This window comes from Saimiri boliviensis, chromosome 1 (genome assembly GCF_048565385.1).
Source record: "Saimiri boliviensis isolate mSaiBol1 chromosome 1, mSaiBol1.pri, whole genome shotgun sequence".
Taxonomy (NCBI): Eukaryota; Metazoa; Chordata; class Mammalia; order Primates; family Cebidae; genus Saimiri; species Saimiri boliviensis.
This window is the reverse complement of record NC_133449.1, coordinates 24,231,166-24,253,740: the sequence shown is the minus strand read 5'-3', so window position 1 is coordinate 24,253,740 and position 22,575 is coordinate 24,231,166. Positions and strand designations below refer to the sequence as shown.

At 38.6% G+C, this 22,575-nt stretch overlaps 1 protein-coding gene across 5 annotated transcripts in view; it reads right to left on the bottom strand.

Annotated features, from left to right (window-relative positions):
• Positions 1-22,575, bottom strand: part of NCOA1 (nuclear receptor coactivator 1) — a 139,683-nt gene that overhangs the window by 19,853 nt on the left and 97,255 nt on the right. For all 5 annotated transcript variants that reach the window (XM_010345776.2, XM_010345777.3, XM_010345778.2 and 2 more), the window contains exons 14-16: positions 21,914-22,228; positions 11,112-11,213; positions 8,485-8,887 (exon numbers count right to left, since the gene is read on the bottom strand). In XM_010345776.2, coding sequence (XP_010344078.1) covers positions 8,485-8,887; positions 11,112-11,213; positions 21,914-22,228 — 820 coding nt within the window. The remainder of the gene's footprint in view (positions 1-8,484; positions 8,888-11,111; positions 11,214-21,913; positions 22,229-22,575) is intronic.

Genomic DNA, 22,575 nt, shown 5'->3' with positions numbered 1-22,575 from the left:
GTGAATTTATAGTAATTTTTGAAATTAAGTAGATATCCAACTTTGTTCTTTTTAAAAATTGTTTTGGCTATTCTAAATCCTTTGCATTTCTATATACATTTTAGGATAAGTTTGTTAATTTCTCCAAAAAGCATGCTGAAATTCTGATGGCAACTGTACTGAATTATGAGATCAATTTCCAGTAAATTATCATTTTTTGTTCAGCCTTTTTTCTCTGATTTCATTTTGGATAGTTTTCATTGTTATATCTTTAAGTTTACTAATTTTTTCTTCTGTAATTTCTAATCTGCTGTTTATCCCATCTAGCCTTTTTTTTTTTTTAAATAAATCTCAGACACTGTAGTTTTCACCTACAGAAGTTTGACTTGGGTTTTATCTATATCTTCCATGGCTCTACTTAACATGTTCAAGCTTCCTCTTCCTTCTTGAACATACAGAATTCATAATTTACAATTGCTTTAATGTCTCTCTCTACTAATTCTATCATCTGTGTAATTTCTGAATTTTTGATTGACTGATTTTTCTCCTCATTACAGGTTGTATTTTCCTACTTCTTTGTACATCTGGTAGTTTTAAAAATCAGATTCCAGACCTTGTGAATTTTACGTTAGGCGTTGAATTTTTTTCTGTTCTTTTAAATATTTTTGACCTTTGTCTGGGCTGTGGTTAGGTTACACAGAAACAGTTTAATTCTTTTAGGTCTTGTGCCTAATCAGACAAGAGCAGAGTTTAGTTTATTTTGCCCTACTACTGAGGTAAACTATCTCTGAATATTCTACTTGATACCTTCTGAATTATGAGGTTTTCTACTCTGGCTGGTAGGAAGAGGAACTGGTCCCATGTGAACTTTGAAGACTGCTCCCTCTTATCTTTTTAGGTGGTTTTCTCTGGCCTTGATTTGTACACATATACATGCATGCCTGCGTGCACACAGCAGCTCTCAGCTGAATACTTGAATGGGACCCTCTGCATATCTCATAATTTGCTGTGTAGTGCTGTCCTCTCTGGTATTGTGCCCTGCTACCTCTAGATGCCAGGGCTTTCCCAGACTCCCAACTCCACCTCCTCAGCTCAGGGAAACGGCCTGGCTCCTGCTGGATTCCCCCTCCCTGCAGTGCAGTCTGGAGAAGCTCAGGAACTACTGTTGAATGTACTTTGTCTGTTTTTTGTTTATTTGTTTCAGATGGAAAAGTAAGTCTGGTCCCTGTTACTCTACTGGCCAAAAGTAGAAATTCGTAAGAATTTAAAAGAGTAAAAATGTTTTTTAGAAAATATGTCTTACACTAGCACTCTGTTCATTTTCCTTTTTTTCCCCTCACAAAATACATCTCACAGTCAAATACTTTTAAGGCAGAGAAAGTTATAAAGGTGCAGAAAAAAGGATGCCATTGTATGATTGCCCATAGTTTAGTATAATTCCTTTAAATCTTTATAAAATCCTGTATAATTCTGTGACCTGCTTTTTTCCCTCAACATTACATCACAAACACGTTCCTATGTTCTTTATGTCTCTTTGTGAACACATACGTATATGTCTGTATATCTATTGTGTTCTGTCACTGTTAATATAATGATTTCTTTTCTCTTTTTACTTGGTTTATTTGGTTAAATAAAAAGAGAAAATCATTCCGTTTACCAGAGATGTAGTTAATTTACTCATTTTTTATTATAGGCTACAATTTTAAAACTATTTTAAATTTTCTGTGAAAGTTGACCTAACTTTAGACTTTATAGTTTTCTCTTTCACTAGAGGTTTATTTATTTTTGGTAAAGATTATATAAATGAAGTTACATATTTTCTCCTTGCTGCTTCCTCTAAATGTGATTTAATCTCTGGTAAATAATTTTGATTTAGACTATATAGGTCTCCAATTTTTTTTTTTTTTTTAAGACGGAGTTTCACTCTGGTTGCCCAGGGTGGAGTGCAATAGTGTGATCTCGGCTCACTACAACCTCTGCCTCCTAGGTTCAAGTGATTCCCCTGCCTGAGGCTCCCAAGTAGCTGGGATTACAGGCATGTGCCACCAAACCCAGCTAATTGTGTATTTTTAGTAGAGATGGGGTTTTTCCATATTGGTCAGGCTGGTCTCGAACTCCTGACCTCAGGTAATTCACCTGCCTCGGCCTTCCAAGTGCTGGGATTATAAGCATGAGCCACTATGCCCAACCTCTATTTTTTTCATTTATGACTCTAGAGGGTGGGTTTTTTGTTTTTGTTTTGCCACCATCTTCAATTCTAATGTCTTTGCACTAACTCTCCATTTTAAATTTTAACTATTTTGTTTGTGATCCTTAAAAGAAAAACACTTGCTTGTATTAATGTGTTTTTAACCTCATTTATGCTGATATTAATTTTTTTCAGAAAAACACAGCCTTGCTTTGGTGACTCATGCCTATAATCCCAGTGCTTTGAAAGGCTAAGGTGGGAGGATGGCTTGACATCAGGAGTTTGAGACCAGCCTGGGCAATGTAATGAGAACTGTGTCTATAAAAAATAAAAGAGTTAGCTGGGCACAGTGGTACACGCCTGTAGTTCTAGCTACTCAGGAGGCTGAAGTTAGAGGATCACTTGAGACCAGGAGTTAAGACACTGCTGTGAGCCATGATCATGCCACTCCTGGGCAACAGAGCAAGACCCTGTATAAAAAAAAAGAGAGAGAGAGAGAGAGGAAAAAGATGCTTATCATATTCTAAATATTATTTTGTGGGTCAACAGTAAACAATAAATAAGAGACTCCAAGTACAAGAGCAAGCTTTTTGAGATTTCTTTCTGGCCTCATCTCACATTCTAACTGTCCTACTGGAATGAACAGTTTCTTTTATAAGATGACTTTTTTGTTGTTTATTTTGTGTTGTTGCTGCTGTTGTTTTTAGTGTTGGTCTTTTATTATTTTTAAAAGGACTATTTTTTAGAGAAGTTTTAGGTTTGAAGCAAAATTGAGTGGATAGTACAGAGATTTCCTATATACCCCTTCCTCCACTCACTCACATGTACAGCTGTCCTCATTATCAACATTCCCCAGGTTCTATAGGTTACATTAGGGTTCACTCCCGGTATTGTACATTCTGTGGGTTTGGACCAATGTGTAATGATATGCACCCACCCTTACAGTATTATAGAGAGTGGTTTCATTTCTCTAAAAATCCTCTGTGAAATGACCCAGTTTCAGTAAAAGGAACTAGCCTGTGGATAATGAATTAGAGGAATAGAGTTCTTGTCCCAGTTCTGCTACTATACTGGGCCTTGGATAACTTGCATCAATAGGATAATCTAGTTCTTCTAGACGAAAAATTCTATAGTTCTGTCTTTCCCTAGACTACCTTTTTTTTTTTTTTTTTTAAAGACAGAATCTTGCTCTATTTCCCAGACTAGAGTACCGTAGTGTGATCTCAGCTATCTCAGCTCACTGCAACCTCTGCCACCCAGGTTCAAGCGATTGTCCTGCCTCAGCCTCCTGAGTAGCTGGGACTACAGGTGCACGCCATTACACTCTGTTAATTTTTTTATTTTTAGTAGAGACAGGGTTTTGCCATGTCACCAGGCTGGTCTCAATCTCCTGACCTCAGATGATCTATCCGCCTGCCTCAGCCTCCCAAAGTGCTGGGATTACAGGTGTGAGCCACTGTGCCCGGCTGGCCTAGACTATATTAAGTCTCCCTGCTGGAATGACCATAACTAGCACCGCAGCCATGTGACAGTGGCAACTGGAATTAGAATTCATACTTTCATTCATTTATTTCTTCAAAGATTAATTAAGCATCTATTCACTGTGAGACCACTGTCCTAAGCACTGGCGAAATAATGGTTAAAAAGGTCATGCTTTGTTCATGCAAGGAAACTGCTATTTAAAAAGAAAAGCAGCTAGAGATTAACAAGTGGTTTTAAGACAGGATAGTGAGTGCTTTAAGATTGGGAGTGTCCAGGAAGACTCTCCAGAGGAGATTTATCTGAGAGGAGGGAAGAATAGGAATGAGAAGTAAAGGAAGAATACTTTAGATAGAGCATAGAGAATGTACAAAGACCCTGGAAGTAAAAGGCAACAAGATTATGTGCTGCTTCTTGGAACTCAGAAAGTTTATTGTAGCTCTAACACTGCACTATAAAAGGGGACGTGGAGTTGATGAGTCTAGGTTTGGACAAATTAAGTTTGGGGTGTTGGTGGAAAATACAAGTATGTGTATCCAGTAGGCCACTGTACATATGAGCTAAGAGATATCATTTAGAGATAGAGAATAAACTCACTAGCATGTAAAGGTCCCTGAAGCCCCAAAAGGAGATGAGATCCTGAGGAGGAGTAGGTGGAAGAGAATTTTATTGTAGTTCACAGAAAAGAGGTCTCTAAATGTTGGTAGATACACTAACCAATTTCTCATATTTACTTTGAATACTGCCTTCATAGAAAACAATTTTTAAATGTCTGATTCTGTTCTTGTGCACTCATCACCATAGCATGAGAGTCTGGAAAAGTTTCTTGTTTTCAGAAATATAAGAAAAGTTACTCTGCCATTACTATGATTTACATGTTCCTTCATTTACTTTGGGCCTAAATAAAGCTGAAAGAGCCTAAAGCAAAGGTTACAAAGCAAAGCTAATGCAGTTATCCTTTGGTTTTACTGTCATCACTTAACACAGAAATCAGCAAGCTTTTTCTGTAAAAGGTCAGATAATATATATTTTCAGTTTTGCAGGCCATAAAGTTTCTTTAACAACTACTGAACTCTGCTATGTGAAACCAGCCACAGGTAATATATAAACTAGTAAGTATGGCTGAGTTCCAGTAAAACTTTACTTACCACAACAGGTGGGCTGGATCATGGACCTTAATTGGTCAAATCTGGAAACATTCTGGGACACATATATTTTGGTTCTTTTGTGTGGCTGATTTATTAGGAATTGAAGCATAAAACAAAGGCCAAAGAGCCCTTTTATCTGGATTTCCTAAAGCCACAAAAAGCTGTTTTTGAAAAGGCTAGAACTTTTCCAGAACATGATTCTGTGCCAACACAAAACCTGGTCCTCTACCAGATTGCTGATCAATTTAGAGCAAGTTTATAATTAAGAGTGGTGACAGAAATTAAAAACATTGCATCTTTAAATGTTCTTATTTTTTCCAGAAAAGCTAAAAGTTTTTCCAGTATTATTTTGAAGCAGTCCACAGAAGAACTGATAGCCCTGCCATTTCATTTCAGTTTGCAACTGGATGAGACCACTGTTCTCTTTACTGCACGCAGCTTCTGGATTTTGTTTGTAGTATAAATGCTGACTTCATAAAAAACAAATTCTTATTTTGTGAAAATACTTTTGTCAATCAGAAGTTGGTTTGGAAGAAAAATCCAGGCACCAGATATAATACTCATGATAGGGGCAACACATCTTTCCCATCATGCTACCTGGGAAAGAGGAAGCTCCACCCACTCCACTATTTCAGCTCACTGTCTTCTATGCTGACACAAGATAGATGAAAGAGGAGACCCACAACTGTGAAAGAAACTTGTCAATTTCATGAGAACTGGGGCACTGAAGCATCACCTCTCTAGGTGGCTTTGTTAAGGAATGAAAGCAGGATATAAAGTTCTCCTTTCTTGACTTTCCAGAGGAAATTTTAAAGTGCATACCTGAAAATTGACAGAAGTACTATTTCTATTTTTTTAAATTGAAAAAAATCCTTAGAATAATTAGATGAGGAATTTTTTAATGTTGGGCTTTTTTCCCCTAATGCATGAGATAAATCTTTTGATTTAAGGATCTGCAATCAATATCATGAATGCTGTTAAAAACCCATTTGCTGGCCAGGTGCGGTGGCTCACGCCTGTAATCCCGGCAGTTTTGGAGGCCAAGGTGGGTGGACCACCTGAGGTCAGGCGTTTGAGACTAGCCTGGCAAAACCTCGTCTCTACTAAAGATACAAAAATTAGCTGGACATGGTGGTGCACACCTGTAATCCCAGCTGCTTGGGAGGCTGAAGCATGAGAATTGCTTGAACCTGGGAGGTGGAGGTTGCAGTGAGCAGAGATCGTGCCACTGCAATCCAGCCCGGGCAAGAGAGCAAGACTCTGTCTCAAAAACAAACTAACAAACAAACGACAATAAAAAAAAAACCATTTGCTGTTTTAGCCAGATTGTCATTTTGGAAGAGGAATGGGGATGCAGATAACCACACAGTCTTTTAATGTTGAGGAAGTATCTCCCCAGGCTAAAGTGAAAAAGCCTCGTCAAATTCTTTGCATAAAGAAATTGTAAGACAAATGGAAACAAAACTCTTTTGAAGGCCACTCCTGTTCAGACAACCATATCATTAAAATATGGATTTATAATCCTTTTCTTGCCCAAGTGGTTAGCGTCAGTGATATAAACCAGCCAAAGATGACGTCATTGTCTTCACGACAAAGAAACTGATGTGGCATAATTTTGATTAAAATGTCTTTGAGAGTTATGGTGCTCTCTGGAATGAGTCTTTAGATGGTTAACTTGATAGTCAAAAGATTTTAGTACTTGCTACCATCAGAATGGAAACTCTAAACTGATTTGGCTGTCAGAACGGATAAGCATACTGCCATGTCAAAAATCTCTGTATAATTTCAACATTTTATTCAAGTCGAACAGCAGCCTTCTCATTCAAATACATATTTTAAGCAGCCTTAAAATTTACCTCTTTCTTTCATTTATATAATCAAGGGATTTATTCCCCCCCTTTTTTTCAGGAATTGACAATTAATTTTGCATAAAAGTTTGATTAAACATAGTAGACTAATCAGATATGCATCACTGCCACTACCTATTAGAATCTCAAAGTGACAGAAAAGAAGTAAGATATTATCACCCAGGACAAAGAGAATGGAAGACAGTGCCAAAGGAAAAATTAAAAAAGAAAAAGAGCTTTGAAAGCCAGAAAGTTGACTGATAATGGAGAGGAAGCTGCAACTGCAGCAGCTCAGAGTGATGACACCAATGAGTAGTCTGAGATACTTCGTGGAGATTAGTTATTCTATGCAAACTGCGAAAAACAAAATCTCCCACACAATGAAAGAACTACATGCAAATTTTGAATTAATGTACAAAACCCATTGTGTGGGGAATACTTTCATTTAATTTTCATGGAGATCCAGGAGAGAAATAAAAAAATAAGTGAATGGGCTGGGTGTGGTGGCTCATGCCTGTAATCCCAGCATTTTGGGAGGCCAAGGAGGGTGGATCACCTGAGGTCAGGAGTTCAAGACCAGCCTGGGCAACATGGTGAAACCCCATCTCTACTAAAAACACAAAAATTAGCTGGGCATGGTGGCATGTGCCTGTAATCCCAGTTGCTCAGGAGGCTGAGGCAGGAGAATCGCTTGAGCCCAGGAGGCAGATATTGCAGTGAGTTGAGACTGCATCATTGCACTCCAGCCTGGGTGACAGAGCAACACACCGTCTCAAAAAAAAAAAAGTACTTTGCATACAAAATCCTCAAAATTTTAGTCAGACAGCTCTTTACAGATCCTCTAATTCAGGGGTCCCCAAACTTTTTACACAGGGGGCCAGTTCACTGTCCCACAGACAGTTGGAGGGCCGGACTATGCAAGGTGTGACACCCTTCACAGCCAGCGCTGCTGCCTCCACTATCCCAGACAGCGGTGTACAGTGTCACAGGCCCAGCACCGCCTCCACTGCTGTATACAGGGATGGCGGCGATCAGCCTGTGACACTGTGTATACAGCGTCCTGGACATCTGCAGCAGCGGTGGGCCTCTTCTGTGGGAAGCCCACTGCTGCATGTTTCCCCTATTATAAGACACTTCCTAAAATTAAGACAGCCCCCGTCTTTTGGGGGTAAAATTAATATAAGACAGGGTCTTATAATAGGGGAAACACGGTGTGTAGTAATGTGGGGGGGAGACTTTTGGGCAAAGGGAGGTTATAGGGGCCATTATGTTGTTGTACATTTGGGGGAATATGGGGGCCATTGTACTGTGTAGTAATGGTTATAGTGCTTTGCCTTTCTTCCTACTTCTGCTGTTATTTCACACTGCTTCCGGTGATGTGGGGCGCTGCAGCCGCAGACCGGATGTGCGTCATATGACGCGCTTCCGGAGCCATGACGTGTGCGTCCCGTGTCACCGGAAGTAGTACTGCATGTGAGCGATGCCGCGCTTTGCGGCGCCACCACGTACAGTACTCCATCCTGTGCTCCTTTCACTGACCACCAATGAAAGAGGTGCACCTTCCTGAAGTGCGGCAGGGGCTGGATAAATGGCCTCAGGGGGCCGTATGCGGCCCGCGGGCCATAGTTTGGGGACCCCTGCTCTAATTCATCATCTCAGCTATAAAAGGGAGGTAAGCCCGAAACCATTTAGTGTCAAAATCTGTGTCTGAATCCTGGGTCTCCCAACTTCCATGTCTTTCCTCTTTCACACTGTCTCAATGTCTGCACATGAATATGAAGATGGAGAGAGACCTAAACCTGTAAGGATTACTTAGGACAACATAAAGTTGTGACCCTCCTACCTGCTCCTGGATACTGGAAGACATTCTGCTGCATCTGAGGATTGATTCCAGTGCCAAATTGTCCTCCCATGTTTCCTGTCATGCCTCTGCTCACCATGCTGCTGCGGTTGGCCAAGGATGCTTCAGGATTTGCTGCTAATTGTGAAAATGGGCTGGTAGAAGCAGGTGGGGTTCCTGGATTTGTACCATAGTTTGGTGGATAGGGGAATTGCTGTGGAGCACCCTGAGGAAGACGGGGGTTCCCCATTTGAACTGGTAGTCCAGATGAGGGAGGGAGGCTGTTTCCAAAGCTTTGTTGCCTCATAAGCATAGCTCTTTGTTGCTGTATTAGCTGCCTCTGTCGGTGCTGTTGACTGTACAATTCCCGCTGACGCTGTGCCAACATTTGAGCATTCAGGGGTGGCTGAAAAGGAGGAAAAAACTCACTTATTAAAATTATTATAATCTCTATCCTGAAAAGTTTATTGGATAAAGCCTAGTTGCTTGGGGTTATAAAATACATAGCAATTATCACTGAACAAGAGAAACTAAAACAGAAAAGGAACAAAAACCTCTTAATAATCACAGGAGAAAAAAATGAATTAAGTACATTTTACAGATTAAAAGTGGTCAAGAAATGCTAAAACAATATCTGACAATTATAAATGAGACTACAAATCTCAATTAAAAGTCACAGAGAACTGAGAAAGTTCAAAGAAAGTATACATTAATTAGTATTATAATATTGGCCATGAAAATTGTTAAGAGAAACATGAAGACCATAAAGAAGTGAAAGAAAATGTGACTGATGATTTCTATCCTATCCTTCATTAAATTATTAGAAGACTTTTTCAATTCCAAAAATTTTACCATGTTTCTGGTAGAGAGAAACTCAGTTTTCCTCTTTTCTCACTGAGATCATTATCCCACTTTATTTAAATGAATAAAATGTGATTATAGGTGATTTTAATTTTCTTCATTATACTTTTCTGTATTTACCAAACTATCTATAATGAACATGTATTACCTTTACAATTAGAAAAAACCTACAAATACCATTAAAAAAGGAAGACTCAGAAATCTAGGATCCAATGCCTATGAAATTATCAGTTAAAAAGCAAATAAGTAGAAATAGTAAAAAGAAATAAATGGAAACAGCTATTTTATACTATTACTGAAGTTTAAGACTATTCCAGGCATTAGTGTAAGTGGTTTAATAGTTACAATATTATGGATGAGGAAAGAAGTGGTAAAATTAGGTTACAATCACTTTTTCAGTATCACATGGCATATCAATAAAGGCTTCTTCAGAAAATGTCAATTCAGATTGAGAATGTGGTTAAAGCATATAGCTCTTGCCAATTAGATACAGTCTAATCTAGAAGAAACTATGAAATAAGACTTTCTGATAGGAATTACCTTTATGTGAATCCAAAAGTGGGGTCTTGTTTCTTTACAACCTAATTACCCCTGAATTAGCTAGCACTAAGATATAATTTGTAAGACAGATAAACTAAAATCTGGATCTATGAAGATGTCAGTATCTGCTGCTTATCAACAGCTTCAGTCAATAGAGTCATGTGTTGCACAAAAACATTTCAGCAGTAAGACATTTCAGTTGCATATGATGGACCACATTCAGTGGTCCCACAAGATTATAGTACTACAGTATTTTACTGTACCTCTTCCATGTTTAGATATGTTTTGATATACAAATATCATAACAATTGCCTACAGTATTAAGTAAAGGGACATGCTGTACAGGTTTGTAGCCTAGGAGCAATAGGTTATACCATATAGCCAGGATGTATAGTAGGCTATACCATCTAGGTTTGTATAAATACACTCTATGACCTTTGCACAATTATGAAGTTACCTAATGACATATTTTTCAGAACATATCCCGGTCTTTAAGCAATGCATGGCTATATTTATCCCTTTAATAATATAGGTGCTGGCTTCTTGTATTTGTCCCCAGTCCATCTAGTTCCATATTGTGGATAGGAGAAGAGTTTTGTTTGAATCCTCTATAAAATTCCTTATCTCTCAGATTTTCACATCAACTTTGTTATGAAATATAAGTAAGTAGTTGAAACAAAAATATTTTAAGTACGTGTGGGGGTAAAGTAGGGAGTAACTAGATAACATTTAGAAGTCCACCTAGTTCTTTTTATGTTTAAAGTTCTAATGGCTCTGGGTTTCTTGAAAAAAAAAAGGGATTTTAAAAATAAAGAAAAGCTAGAAAATGCTGTGGTTCATATTGAGCACACTATACAAGACAGTTAAAACAGCTTAGCAATGTAACTGGGTTTTGATCAGGTTTCAGGTACTATTCACAGTTTTATATCAGAGGTTTCCTGTTACTGGTGCTATTCACTACAGCAATAAGTTTTGTCTACTTAGTCATCTGGTATCCAACGACAATGACAATAATAACAATAAAACAAAACAAAGCACCTTTTGCTTTAGATCAAATATCAGTAAGAGGTATCACAAGTAGATTACTAATTCATTCTAGAAGAAAACTACACTACAAACATCATTAAAAGATCAGCTTACAGACCATTTCAAAGACACTCAAATCAACACTATAAGAAACACTGTGTGGGTTAAAGAAGTACTAACGACGTCTGGTTTTCTCACATTACCTGAGGTGTAATTTGCTGTTGCATGCCTGATCTCATGTTGATGCCAACAGGAGCAGTTGCTGCAAACTGGTTTAAGATAGCTTGCCGATTTTGATGTATCAACTAGAGAAAATTGGAGACAATAAGACATCATATTTCTACACTTGCGTAACACTGGCCTTATAAAGTAACACAAACTTTCTACTGATTACTAAAAAGTTTTAGTGTTGCAGGTTTGGTAAGATTATTTCCTATGTTTATTTTCCAAAAGGCTGGCAATTCCTAACATTTATAAAACACTTACTGCCTGTGAAACACTACGGCAAAGCATTTAAAAGTAGGATACACACACATGTATGTACATGTGTATATACCTGTTTATTGTACTTTTAAAAACATGTTAGTAGTTATTTTAGATAAGTGCTGTAATGGAGAAGAAATACCAGCCCTAGGTCTCGAATGTTATAAATGTAAAAGCAGGTATACAATAAGAGCACATTTTACAAAGGTATGAAAGATGAAGGGAAAGCTGAGCAAACAGGAAGGTATTCTCACTTGAGGGTACTGTCTGGTGGATACATACTTGGGAAAAATCCAATATGATTTCATCAGCTAGAGAGTATTATGTAAGAAACAAATGGTCTGAAAAAATGGATTATTTATTTAACTAGAAAAAGTAATTACTTTAGACCAGCATTTCCCAAATTGGTATGCTAAAGAACATTGTTCAGCAGGATATTAATAGATGTGCCGGGAAAACAGCATGCTGTTCTGTATTAAGTATTGGAAATGATGGGTTACACAAGGTAAAACAGATTTATTTACTGCAGTAATTTTATGAGCCTTTAATTGGCCAAAAGCACATTGTGGATCTCCAAGAGGGGGATATACTATGCAATTTATTTATCATTAAGTTAAATGATAAATAAATTCTGACATATAACCATTAGCATTCGTCTCCCAGAACAATTTTCTATGAACACTGGTTTGGAAGATCAGTCTAGACCAGGATTAGGGTTCCAGGTCATAGGCACGCCAGGCATGCCTTAACTTTATCTGGTAACAAAAGAAGTGTTCTTGGAAATTAGATTTTCTTATAAATGGTCTGTAGCTTAAAAAATGTCTTCCTCAATAATTTGATATAAATAAAGTATTCAGAAAGATAACTAACAATAATATTAATACTATTTTATGTTTATATGGTACTTTACATAACACAACTTACATATTTATATATCATACACTAATATATTTTAATATACATATACTAGCAAGCCTATAAAAGTTTTATACAAGAATCCAAAGAGCTATGAACAGTGATTAAATATCTTGCCACCAAATAGCTCAACTCTTAATTCTAGCTTCAGTCATTTTCTGACTCCCATTATATCAGAAAACAAACCAATTCTGGAGAAAAGTCAACGTAAGATAAATGTTAAAATGACAACTCTAAGGCATTGTGGAATAAGTTAAAACATTCTGAGTCACTTCAAAAAGAAAGATACCAACATTATAGTTTTAAAAGTCAAAGAGACTCTTAAATATCAAAACTGATATACTTCTTAAATGTGAAAGACAATGAACATAAATTTAAATAAATCAAGTTAATTTTTATAAAGATTTATTTAAAAACTCAATACATTCAAGATATTGTACAAAGTTTGGAGGTTACAAAGGTGAGCAAATTCCTGTCCTTCTGGGAGTTCCCTATTGAATGGCAGAAGCCAACAGTGCAATGCACAGGTACTCTGTCTGCAAAGACAGACACATCTACAGCAGCACAGAGGGAGCAGCTAATACAGCCTAGGGATGAAGACAGGGGCCAAGAAGCATGAGTGAACTCAGCAGAGCCTTGAAGGATGAGAATGTGAGGTGACAAGGAGGAGGACAGAGTTAACTTGAGGCAGAGGGAACAGCGAGTATAAAAACAGGAGAGGAGGCAATGAGGACAGGTAAAAATACATTCCGAACATTTAGCTTTATATATCCTTTGAATTCTGAGATAGTGTGCAAATAAAACGGGTAGGGATGGAGGAAAGATGCCTGAGAAGTAGTAATAGGCCCTTCTTTAGAAGTAGAAGGAATTATTCTAAATAGCATAAATCTAAGGTACTTTCTGTTATAGGAAGCCTGGTCTATTTCTGCCCTTGAATTAACCCTTGTTCATTTTTTCCTCCCCTTGACCGTGTGTGTAACCTGATTAGTGCTGTGTATATTTGTCCTACTTTGACCTGCCTCTTCTCTCCAATTGTTTTTTTTTTTTTTTTTGAGATGGAGTTTCGCTCTTGTTACCCAGGCTGGAGTGCAATGGCGCGATCTCGGCTCACCGCAACCTCCGCCTCCTGGGTTCAGGCAATTCTCCTGCCTCAGCCTCCTGAGTAGCTTGGATTACAGGCACGTGCCACCATGCCCAGCTACTTTTTTGTATTTTTAGTAGAGACGGGGTTTCACCATGTTGACCAGGATGGTCTTGATCTCTTGACCTTGTGATCCACCCGCCTCGGCCTCCCAAAGTGCTGGGATTACAGGCTTGAGCCACCGCGTCCGGCCCCCCTCTCCAATTGTTAAAATGCTGTTTTTCAACAAGCAGGTCAAGTTCCACTTCTTCCAACAAAGCCTTCCCAAAAGAATCACTACATTCCTTAGCTCTTGGAAATCTGAACTTTCAGAGAGGTGGCAAGTGCGAGGAGATTGGTTGCTAGTCCTTAGTTGTCAGTGCTTAGACACAAACACAAGAGCCTATAAAGGACACGTTAAAAGCCTTGTTGTAGAACAAAAGGAAATGTGGGGCTGTGGCCAGTGGAAGAGTGCAAACCTATTCCTAAGTACAAAACAAACATACGCAGTTCAGGCTGGCTGCCACTTTGCCTGCCGGAATGGAGTTGCTTTCCAACGTTTTACCAAGACGTCCTTCTATAGGAAACCTAAAAGATGACTGTCTAGCCTAGAGGTTCTCAGCTAGGGGTGGTTCTGCCAAACAAGGGACATTTGGCAGTATCTGAAGACCTTTTTGCTGTCACAACTTGGGGAGGAGTACTGCTGATGTCTAGTGGGCAGAAGCCAGGAGTGCTGCTCAGCATTCTTAATGCACACAACATCTCCCCCATAGGAAGAATTATCCAGCCCCAAATGTTAAAGTGCCAAGGTTGAGAAACTCTGATCTAACGACTGCAGGAATTCTTGCCAAGAAAAAAATATTCTTTAAAGAAGCTTATTTGTCTTATCAGGCATTTTTCACTGTCAGAAACCTGGAGGTAAAAGGTTTCTCTTTTTTCCTGTCCTTTGATCCTAATTCTGTTTCCGGTCACTTCCATTCTCTGTAAGATATAAAAAATTATCAATGGTGGTTCTTATAATGTCAAACACATACATTTCTTCAGTACCCTAATACATACATATCTAGACTTGACTTGTTTTAAGATTACTAAGTATATATCATATTTGTTTATGTGTCTCACTGTCACTCTCTCTTTATATTATTCTCCTCTTGATAGTTATGAAGATCATGGTCCTTGCTGAGGAAGAAGAAAACAAAACTGGAGTAGATAAATTGTATCTTCTGTCAGCTAATATGATACCACTTTCTTTCTTTTTTTTTGAGACGGAGTTTCGCTCTTGTTACCCAGGTTGGAGTGCAATGGCGCGATCTCGGCTCACTGCAACCTCCGCCTCCTGGGTTCAGGCAATTCTCCTGCCTCAGCCTCCTGAGTAGCTGGGATTATAGGCACGTGCCACCATGCCCAGCTAATTTTTTTGTATTTTTAGTAGAGAAGGGGTTTCACCATGTTGACCAGGATGGTCTCGATCTCTCGACCTTGTGATCCACCCGCCTCGGCCTCCCAAAGTGCTGGGATTACAGGCTTGAGCCACCGCGCCCGGCCCCCACCCCGCCTTTTTTTTTTTTTTTTTTTTGAGACAGAGTTTTGCCCTTGTTGCCCAGGCTAGAGTGCAATGCTGCGATCTCGGCTCACTGTAACCTCCGCCTCCTGGGTTCAAGTGATTCTCCTGCCTCAGCCTTCTGAGTAGCTGGGATTACAGGCATGCATCCCCACACCTGGCTAATTTTGTATTTTTAGTAGAGACAGGGTTTCTCCACGTTGGTCAGGCTTGTCTCGAACTACCGACCCCAGTGATCCGCCCACCTTGGCCTCCCAACGTGCTAGGATTACAGGCGCTCAGCCACTGCACCCAGCCTATGATATCATTTTCTAAAAGTAACAGGTCTACCCATCTTTGATGGTGTTATTTTTCCCAAAATATATTGATATTGTAGATATATTTCTTGGGTCTTTGCTTATTTTAGGAGTAAGCCAGTATTACACCTAAAGGTTTGTAACTTTGTATTACTTTTTGATTACCAGCTCCTTCCTTTTTGCTGTTTTCTAAGTCTCAACCAGTACAGATATACTAGTTTCTTAGAATGTTTTTCATCTCTCTCCTCACAACCGGAGATTTATTCGTAACTGTATAATTGAATTAAAAATGTTAGAATCTTTTTACTCCTTTACACAAGGAGTAAAAAGTATATACCAGCCAGTGAGATATACTTAGGGCCAAGAAATGGTATCTATTTATATATTTTACTTTTTTCAACATCTATTTTTAAACCGATCTTAAAATTCATTAAAAAGAAGCAAACTATAATGTATATCTGAGTATACTCCTGTTTTCTTTTCTCAAATCATTAGGCATGGTGCTAAATTCTTGTTAACAGTCTCCTGTAGCTGGGCTAGGTGGCTCACACCTGCAATCCTAGCACTTTGGGAGGCCGAGGTAGGTGGATCACCTGAGGTCAGGAGTTCAAGACCAGCCTAGCCATCATGGAGAAACCACATCTTAAAAACAAAACAAAACAAAACAAAACAACAACAACAACAACAACAACAAAACAGTCTCCTGTATTTGAGAAAAGGGAAGGAGAGGATATGACCAGTAAGTGAACAGATGGGTATCAATCCAATGAGGTAAATATATTAGGAATACCAGATTATGAACTAGGTATATTCTGGATACTAGTCCTTTGCCAGTTATACGAAGTTGCAAATACCTTCTCTGAGTCTTCGCTTTGCCTTTTAACCTTGCAGATGGTGTCTTTTGTCTTACAAGTTTTAGATTTTTATGTAAACGTTAACTTTTTCCTTTATGTCATTTTTTTTTTTTTTTTTTTTTTTGAGACGGAGTTTCGCTCTTGTTATCCAGGCTGGAGTAAAATGGCGCGATCTCGGCTCACTGCAACCTCCGCCTCCTGGGTTCAGGCAATTCTCCTGCCTCAGCCTCCTGAGTAGCTGGGATTACAGGCACGAGCCACCATGCCCAGCTAATTTTTTTTTTTTGTATTTTTAGTAGAGACGGGGTTTTACCATGTTGACCAGGATGGTCTTGATCTCTCGACCTCGTGATCCACCCGCCTCGGCCTCCCAAAGTGCTGGGATTACAGGCTTGAGCCACCGCGCCCAGCTTCCTTTATGTCATTTTAAAGAGGCTATAAAGATATTTTTGTATTCACATTTAGGTCATCAAAACACCTAGAGTTTATTTTTGTGTATTGTATGAGATGAGGATCTAATTTAATTTATTTCTCCTCATGGATAGCCAAATGTACCAGCATCTAGGATGCACGCCCTTCTTTCTCTATTGTTACCTCTGCCTCTTATTAAGTCTCTCAATATGTCTGGGTGTGTTTCTGGGCTCTCTATTATGTAGAACTCTATTATGGTAGAACTATTTATCCTTATGATAGCTCCACACTATTTTAAATTTTTTTATTTTTTATTTTTTTAGAGACAAAGTCTTGCTCTAAAACCCAGTTCCACACTGTTTTAATTTTTTTCTTTCTTTTTTAGAGATAAGGTCTCGCTCTGTCACCCAGGCTGGAGTGAGTAGCACAATCATAGCTCACTGCAGCCTTGAATTCCTGCCTCAGGCGATCCTCCCAACTTAGTCTTCTGAGTAGTTGGGACTACAGTTGCACATCACCACACCTGGCTTTTTTTTTTTTTTTTTTTTTTAGTAGAGACTCTTGCTATGTTGCGCAGGCTGGTCTCAAACTCCTGGCCTCAAGCAATCTTCCTTCCTAAGCCTCTCAAAATGGGGGGATTATAGGTGTAAGCCATCACATCCAGCCTGTTTTAATTTTTAAAGCTTTGTTTTAAATCTTGATGTCGGTAGAGCAAGTACACCCTCATTTTATTAATACTTCAAGATTGTATTGATGCTTCTAAAACAAATTTAGCATCTGTTTGTCAAATTCCATGTTGAGATTTTGTTGGAATTCCACTGAATTTACGGAATAAATCTGGAACAACTGTCATCTTTTTACTAGCAACAACCAATTAGAAGATATAATTTCTTTCCTGAGTATTTTTTATTTGGATATTCTTTTTGCCTTTCAATTATAATTTTAAATCTTCTAAGTTTTGAACAGTGTGAATGTATTTTTTTTTTCTTTTTGAGACAGAGTTGTTGCCCAGGCTAGAGTGCAGGGGTATGATCTTGGCTCACTGCAACCTCTGCCTCCTGGGTTCAAACAATTCTTCTGCCTCAGCCTCCAGAGTAGCTGGGATTACAGGTGCCTGCTACCATGCCCAGCTAATTTTTGTACTTTTAGTAGAGATGGGTTTTGCCATGTTGGCCAGGCTGGTCTCAAACTCCAGACCTCAGGTGATCCACCTGCCTTGGCCTTCCTAACTGCTGGAATTTCCTAATTTAATGTTCTAGTAAAAAGAATTACCATTAATTTTTGTTTCTTGTTCTTTTATCTAAAACCCTTGCTGAACTACTCTATTTGTTCTAAGTTCCCTATAGATTCTTTTGGATTTTCTATATAAACAGTTGTATTATTTGCATATGATAATTTTGTTTCTTTCTCATGTTTGCTTTTTATATTTCAAAATGACTTAATTTTTAGTGTGCTAATGGTACTCTTTTTTGTCTACAGTGACATGAATTTAGTCACTAAAAAAAATATAATCTGTCATTTAATAGGATTTAAGGCAGGAGAAAGGGGAATATATTAATATTACCTTAGTTTACTATTTGATCCCAACTGTGAATTTAATTACATAACTTTAAACAATACATTTAAACCTCAATTTACTGATTTTATCAGGCATTGTTATTGCCAACCCACAGTCATTTACTCTCCACTTGTTCCCTGAAGATAGAACAGGATTTTTTCAGCTGACCATCCCAAATCATATAACTCCAGGGGTAATCCAGGAGTACTCCGAGTCAGTCTTTGCGAGCCGTTGGTTAAGGGTGTACATGCGACTCAGTGCTGACTAGTTAAGACATGTCAAGTATTTTTTCCCCTCCTTTTTCTTTTTTGGTCCTTTTTTCTTTTTTGTGGGAGTGGGTGGGGTGGAAAGAGCCTTCAGGAAAAAGTTTCCTGGCTTTTGGAAAGAGATACATAGGAAAGAAACAGTCCCTTTTCTTCTGCTAGTTATAGTGTTGTTTGGCTGTGATATCTGTAATCATGGCATGCCAAGGACTGCAGAGCAAAAAGACAAAGAACCTGGGTCCTTGATGACATCCCTGAATCTCTGAAGTAACCACACACCTGTCTCCATTTTGAATTGTCAATATTTGGGTCAAATTATTTTCTTTATTGTTTTACTATGCTGAGTTGATCTTGTTTTCTTTCCTTGTGGCTGAAAGCATCTTAACTAAGACACTGACTGAGAGTCTTGGCCAGACCTGCTCACAGAAAGCCCTTAAGTGGACACACGGAAAACGCCCAGTACTTGCAGTGTAACTAAAGCTGAGTGACCTACTGCTGAAACAGTAAGAAGTTATGGCTTAGGATACAAAGAGCAGACCTGGATATGTGGTTCATTAGGTAGTAACTCTGCAACCTAAGGCAGAGTTACTGTCTTAGGTGGCCGTAGAAGTTGTTTTTCTGTATAGACATATCTGAGGCTTATAAAATAGTGAACCCCAAATTCTGTGCTTCTTCAGCTTGGTGGATACTTCATTGGGCTACCAAGACCATCAAACTCTGGATAGGCATCCATGAGATTTAAAGGAAGCAAAGAGTGGCAACTTTCACCTATTTGCATCTTATTCTCATACCTTTGCAGGGCTTCTCTGCTTATCAGCTATTTTAGAAGCAAATGGAAGCCTAAACAACTTTTTTTCTGAACCAAGCATGAATCATCATTCCATTCATTCATGAACCTAATGTAGACATTTGGTCTGACTTTGCTCACTGACCCTTTAATATTAGGCAGTATTCACAGACCTTTACGTTGTAAAATGAGAAACCAGAACATCTACACTTTCCATTTACTTTTTTGGTTTAGCCCTTAATCACATACTGCTTGGAGTGTCATTTAACTTTTCAGGTATGTAGTCAAAATAGCCAAGCAGTTGCCTGTTTCTTTAATTCCTTGTATTGCTTATAGTATCTAGTATAGTCCCTTTAAATAATGTTCTGTGAAAAATTAAATATGGGGGAAATATTAAGCATTTTTTATTCTGGTGCCCTTTATCTAAAGATGAACGGAAAGCTACAAGAAATAGTTTATCTTCAATTAATATCTCAGAACATTTATGATTCCTTCTTTTTGTTTCTCTTTCCCTCTCTCTTCCTTTAATTCTTCTTTGAATCCTTTATTCCACCCTAGTATTTAAAAAATTATTCCTTTTATTTTTATTCTATCATTTAAAAATTTTTTCCCTTTCTCAGCCCTCCCTTTCTCTTCCTCTCTTTCATCATCTTCTTTTTTAAAGCAGAATGGAAGCACACTTTATATCATATATTATGTTTATTAAATTTAACTTTATAACCAATAGCTAGTATTTATCAACTGCTACAATATGCCAGGCACTGTGCTACAAAGTTTACGTGTTTTATCTCATTTATTCCACATAATCACCAGTGAGGAAAAGGAATTCTTTATTAGACTCTTTTTATAGATGAGGAATTAGAGGCTTTAAAAGGGAAACCATTTGATTAAGGCAATCCACCTAAGTTTAGAACTGGAACTTGAAACTGGGACTAACTCTTTTTTTTTTATTTATTGCATTTTAGTTTTTGGGGTACATATGAAGAACATGTAAGATTGTCGCATAGGTACACACCTGGCAGTGTGATTTGCTGCCTTCCTCCCCTTCACCTATATGTGGCATTTCTCCCCATGCTATCTCTCCCCAACTCCCCACCCCCTGCTGTCCCTCCCCTATTTTCCCCCAACAGACCCCAGTGTGTAGTGCTCCCCTCCCTGTGTCCATGTGTTCTCATTGTTCAACACCTATGAGCGAGAACATGCAGTGTTTGATTTTCTGCTCTTGTGTCAGTTTGCTGAGAATGATGGTTTCCAGGTTCATCCATGTCCCTACAAAGGACACAAACTCATCATTTTTGATGGCTGCATAATATTCCATGGTGTACATGTGCCACATTTTCCCTGTCCAGTCTAGGAACTAACTCTTAAAACCATTATATCACACTGCCTTTCCAGTATAATTTATCTCCTTCTTTTTCTTCCTTCCTGAATTAGTCTCTAGGGAACTTGTTTAAATACTTTTATAAAAATTAAAAGCAATATACAAATATGGGTTTAGAAACTACAGGATTCATAACAAGAAGCAACAATCTACAGCACTGGGCCTCCTTCCCACAGCAGACTTTTTTTTTTTTTTTGAGACAGAGTCTCACTTTGTCACCCAGGCTGGATTGCAATGGGAGTGATCGTGGCTTGCTGCAACCTCCACCTTCTGGGTTCAAGCAATTCTCCTGCCTCAGCCTCTCAAGTAGCTGAGATTACAGACACGTGCCACCATGCCCTGTTAATTTTTTGTTTGTTTGTTTGTACTTTTAGTAGAAATGGGGTTTCATCATGTTGGCCAGGCTGGTCTTGAATCCTGACCTCAAGTGATCCACCCACCTTGGCCTCCCAAAGTGCTGGGATTACAGGCGTGAGCCACCATGCCTGGCCCACAGCAGACATTTTTAACTGTTTGTGCTTGTGGTCCTTAATGATTATCTCCATATCTGTTGCTTATACAATCTTAAATATTTATGCCACTATGCCTACTCATTTCCTGCCATGAGAAATAAGATTTAACTCACTCACAACTCCCAGACCCCAAACTATCCTTTTCTTCAAATAACATCACTAGGCATCAATACCTCCAATCTCAAATAACACTTTATTTTCTGTTCCAACAATCATAAACAGTATCTCTTGATGGTCTACTTTGTAAAATAAGCTATGTTTCTCTTGATTAATTTAAAACTTGTATGAGGTTCCCCTTAAATAGTTTGTATCTCAAAAAATAAAAATTAAATTGTCTTTAAGTTGTAGGTCTCAGAGTAATTTATTAGGCACCTACTGTCTTTTTATTTTTTTGAGATGTAGTTTCACTCATATTGCCCAGGCTGGAGTACAATGGCACAATCTCGGCTCACTGCAACCTCCACCTCCCGGGTTCAAGCGATTCTCCTGCCTCAGCCTCCTGAGTAGCTGGGATTACAGGCATGTACCACCATGCCCAGCTAATTTTGTATTTTTAGTAGAGATGGGGTTTCTCCATGTTGGTCAGGCTGGTCTTGAACTCCCAACCTCAGGTGATCTGCCCACCTCGGTCTCCCAAAGTGTTGGGATTACAGGCGTGAGCCACTGCACCTGGCCTAAGAGCCTACTGTCTTTAAATTGAACAAAAAGTCCCTTTTCCCTTTCCTAAGAGACCAAGGATAGCTCTTTAAGTCTTTCATGAAGGTTCTAGGAGTGGACTTGACACTTTTGTAGCAATGGGCTGTCTTGCAGAGAAATTTGGTACATACCTTTAAAAAGTATCCACTGCTAAACAAGAGTGCTCACCTGTTGCTGTCCCTGTAATCGTTGTTGTAGTTGAAGTCGAAGCTGGTTAGGTGCAGCCGGAGGTCTGTTCAGAGTTTGCCTAGGTTGCATGCCCATGCCAGGAGAAAAAGCACCTCGGGGAGGTGTTACTTGAACAGGCATAGTCCCCAGTGAAGGTTTTTGCCTGACCATGCCTTGGAAAGGGCTAGGGAGATTGGCAGTAGGAGAAGGAGAAGAGTAAGGCTGGGAATAAAGGCTGGGTCTTTCTTCCATCATTAAAGGTGGTGTCGCTTGTTGCGGTGGAAATCTCTCTGATAAGACATCCAATCCACCCCCCTGTTAGAAAAGAAGCCAGAATATTTTACAAATAAATTTTTGCCAATAAATGACATGCTTCTGTATTTCTAGAAAGTATCATCATATATTCATTCTGAATTTATGCTCTCCAGAAGTTTACTACCTAATCATTTATAAAAGCTACTTTTGAGATGGAATAATAGATTAGCTGAGATATTTAAAATCGTAGAAGAGATGACAATATGGTTAAAATAAAGGCTCCAAATCAATGAAATAAAACTAAAAGGTTTTTAAAAAAAACTTCATTGCAAAGCCTAAAAATCAATAAACTTTACTATAAGAAGTAGATTTTGTTTTGTTTTGTTTTGAGACGGAGTTTCGCTCTT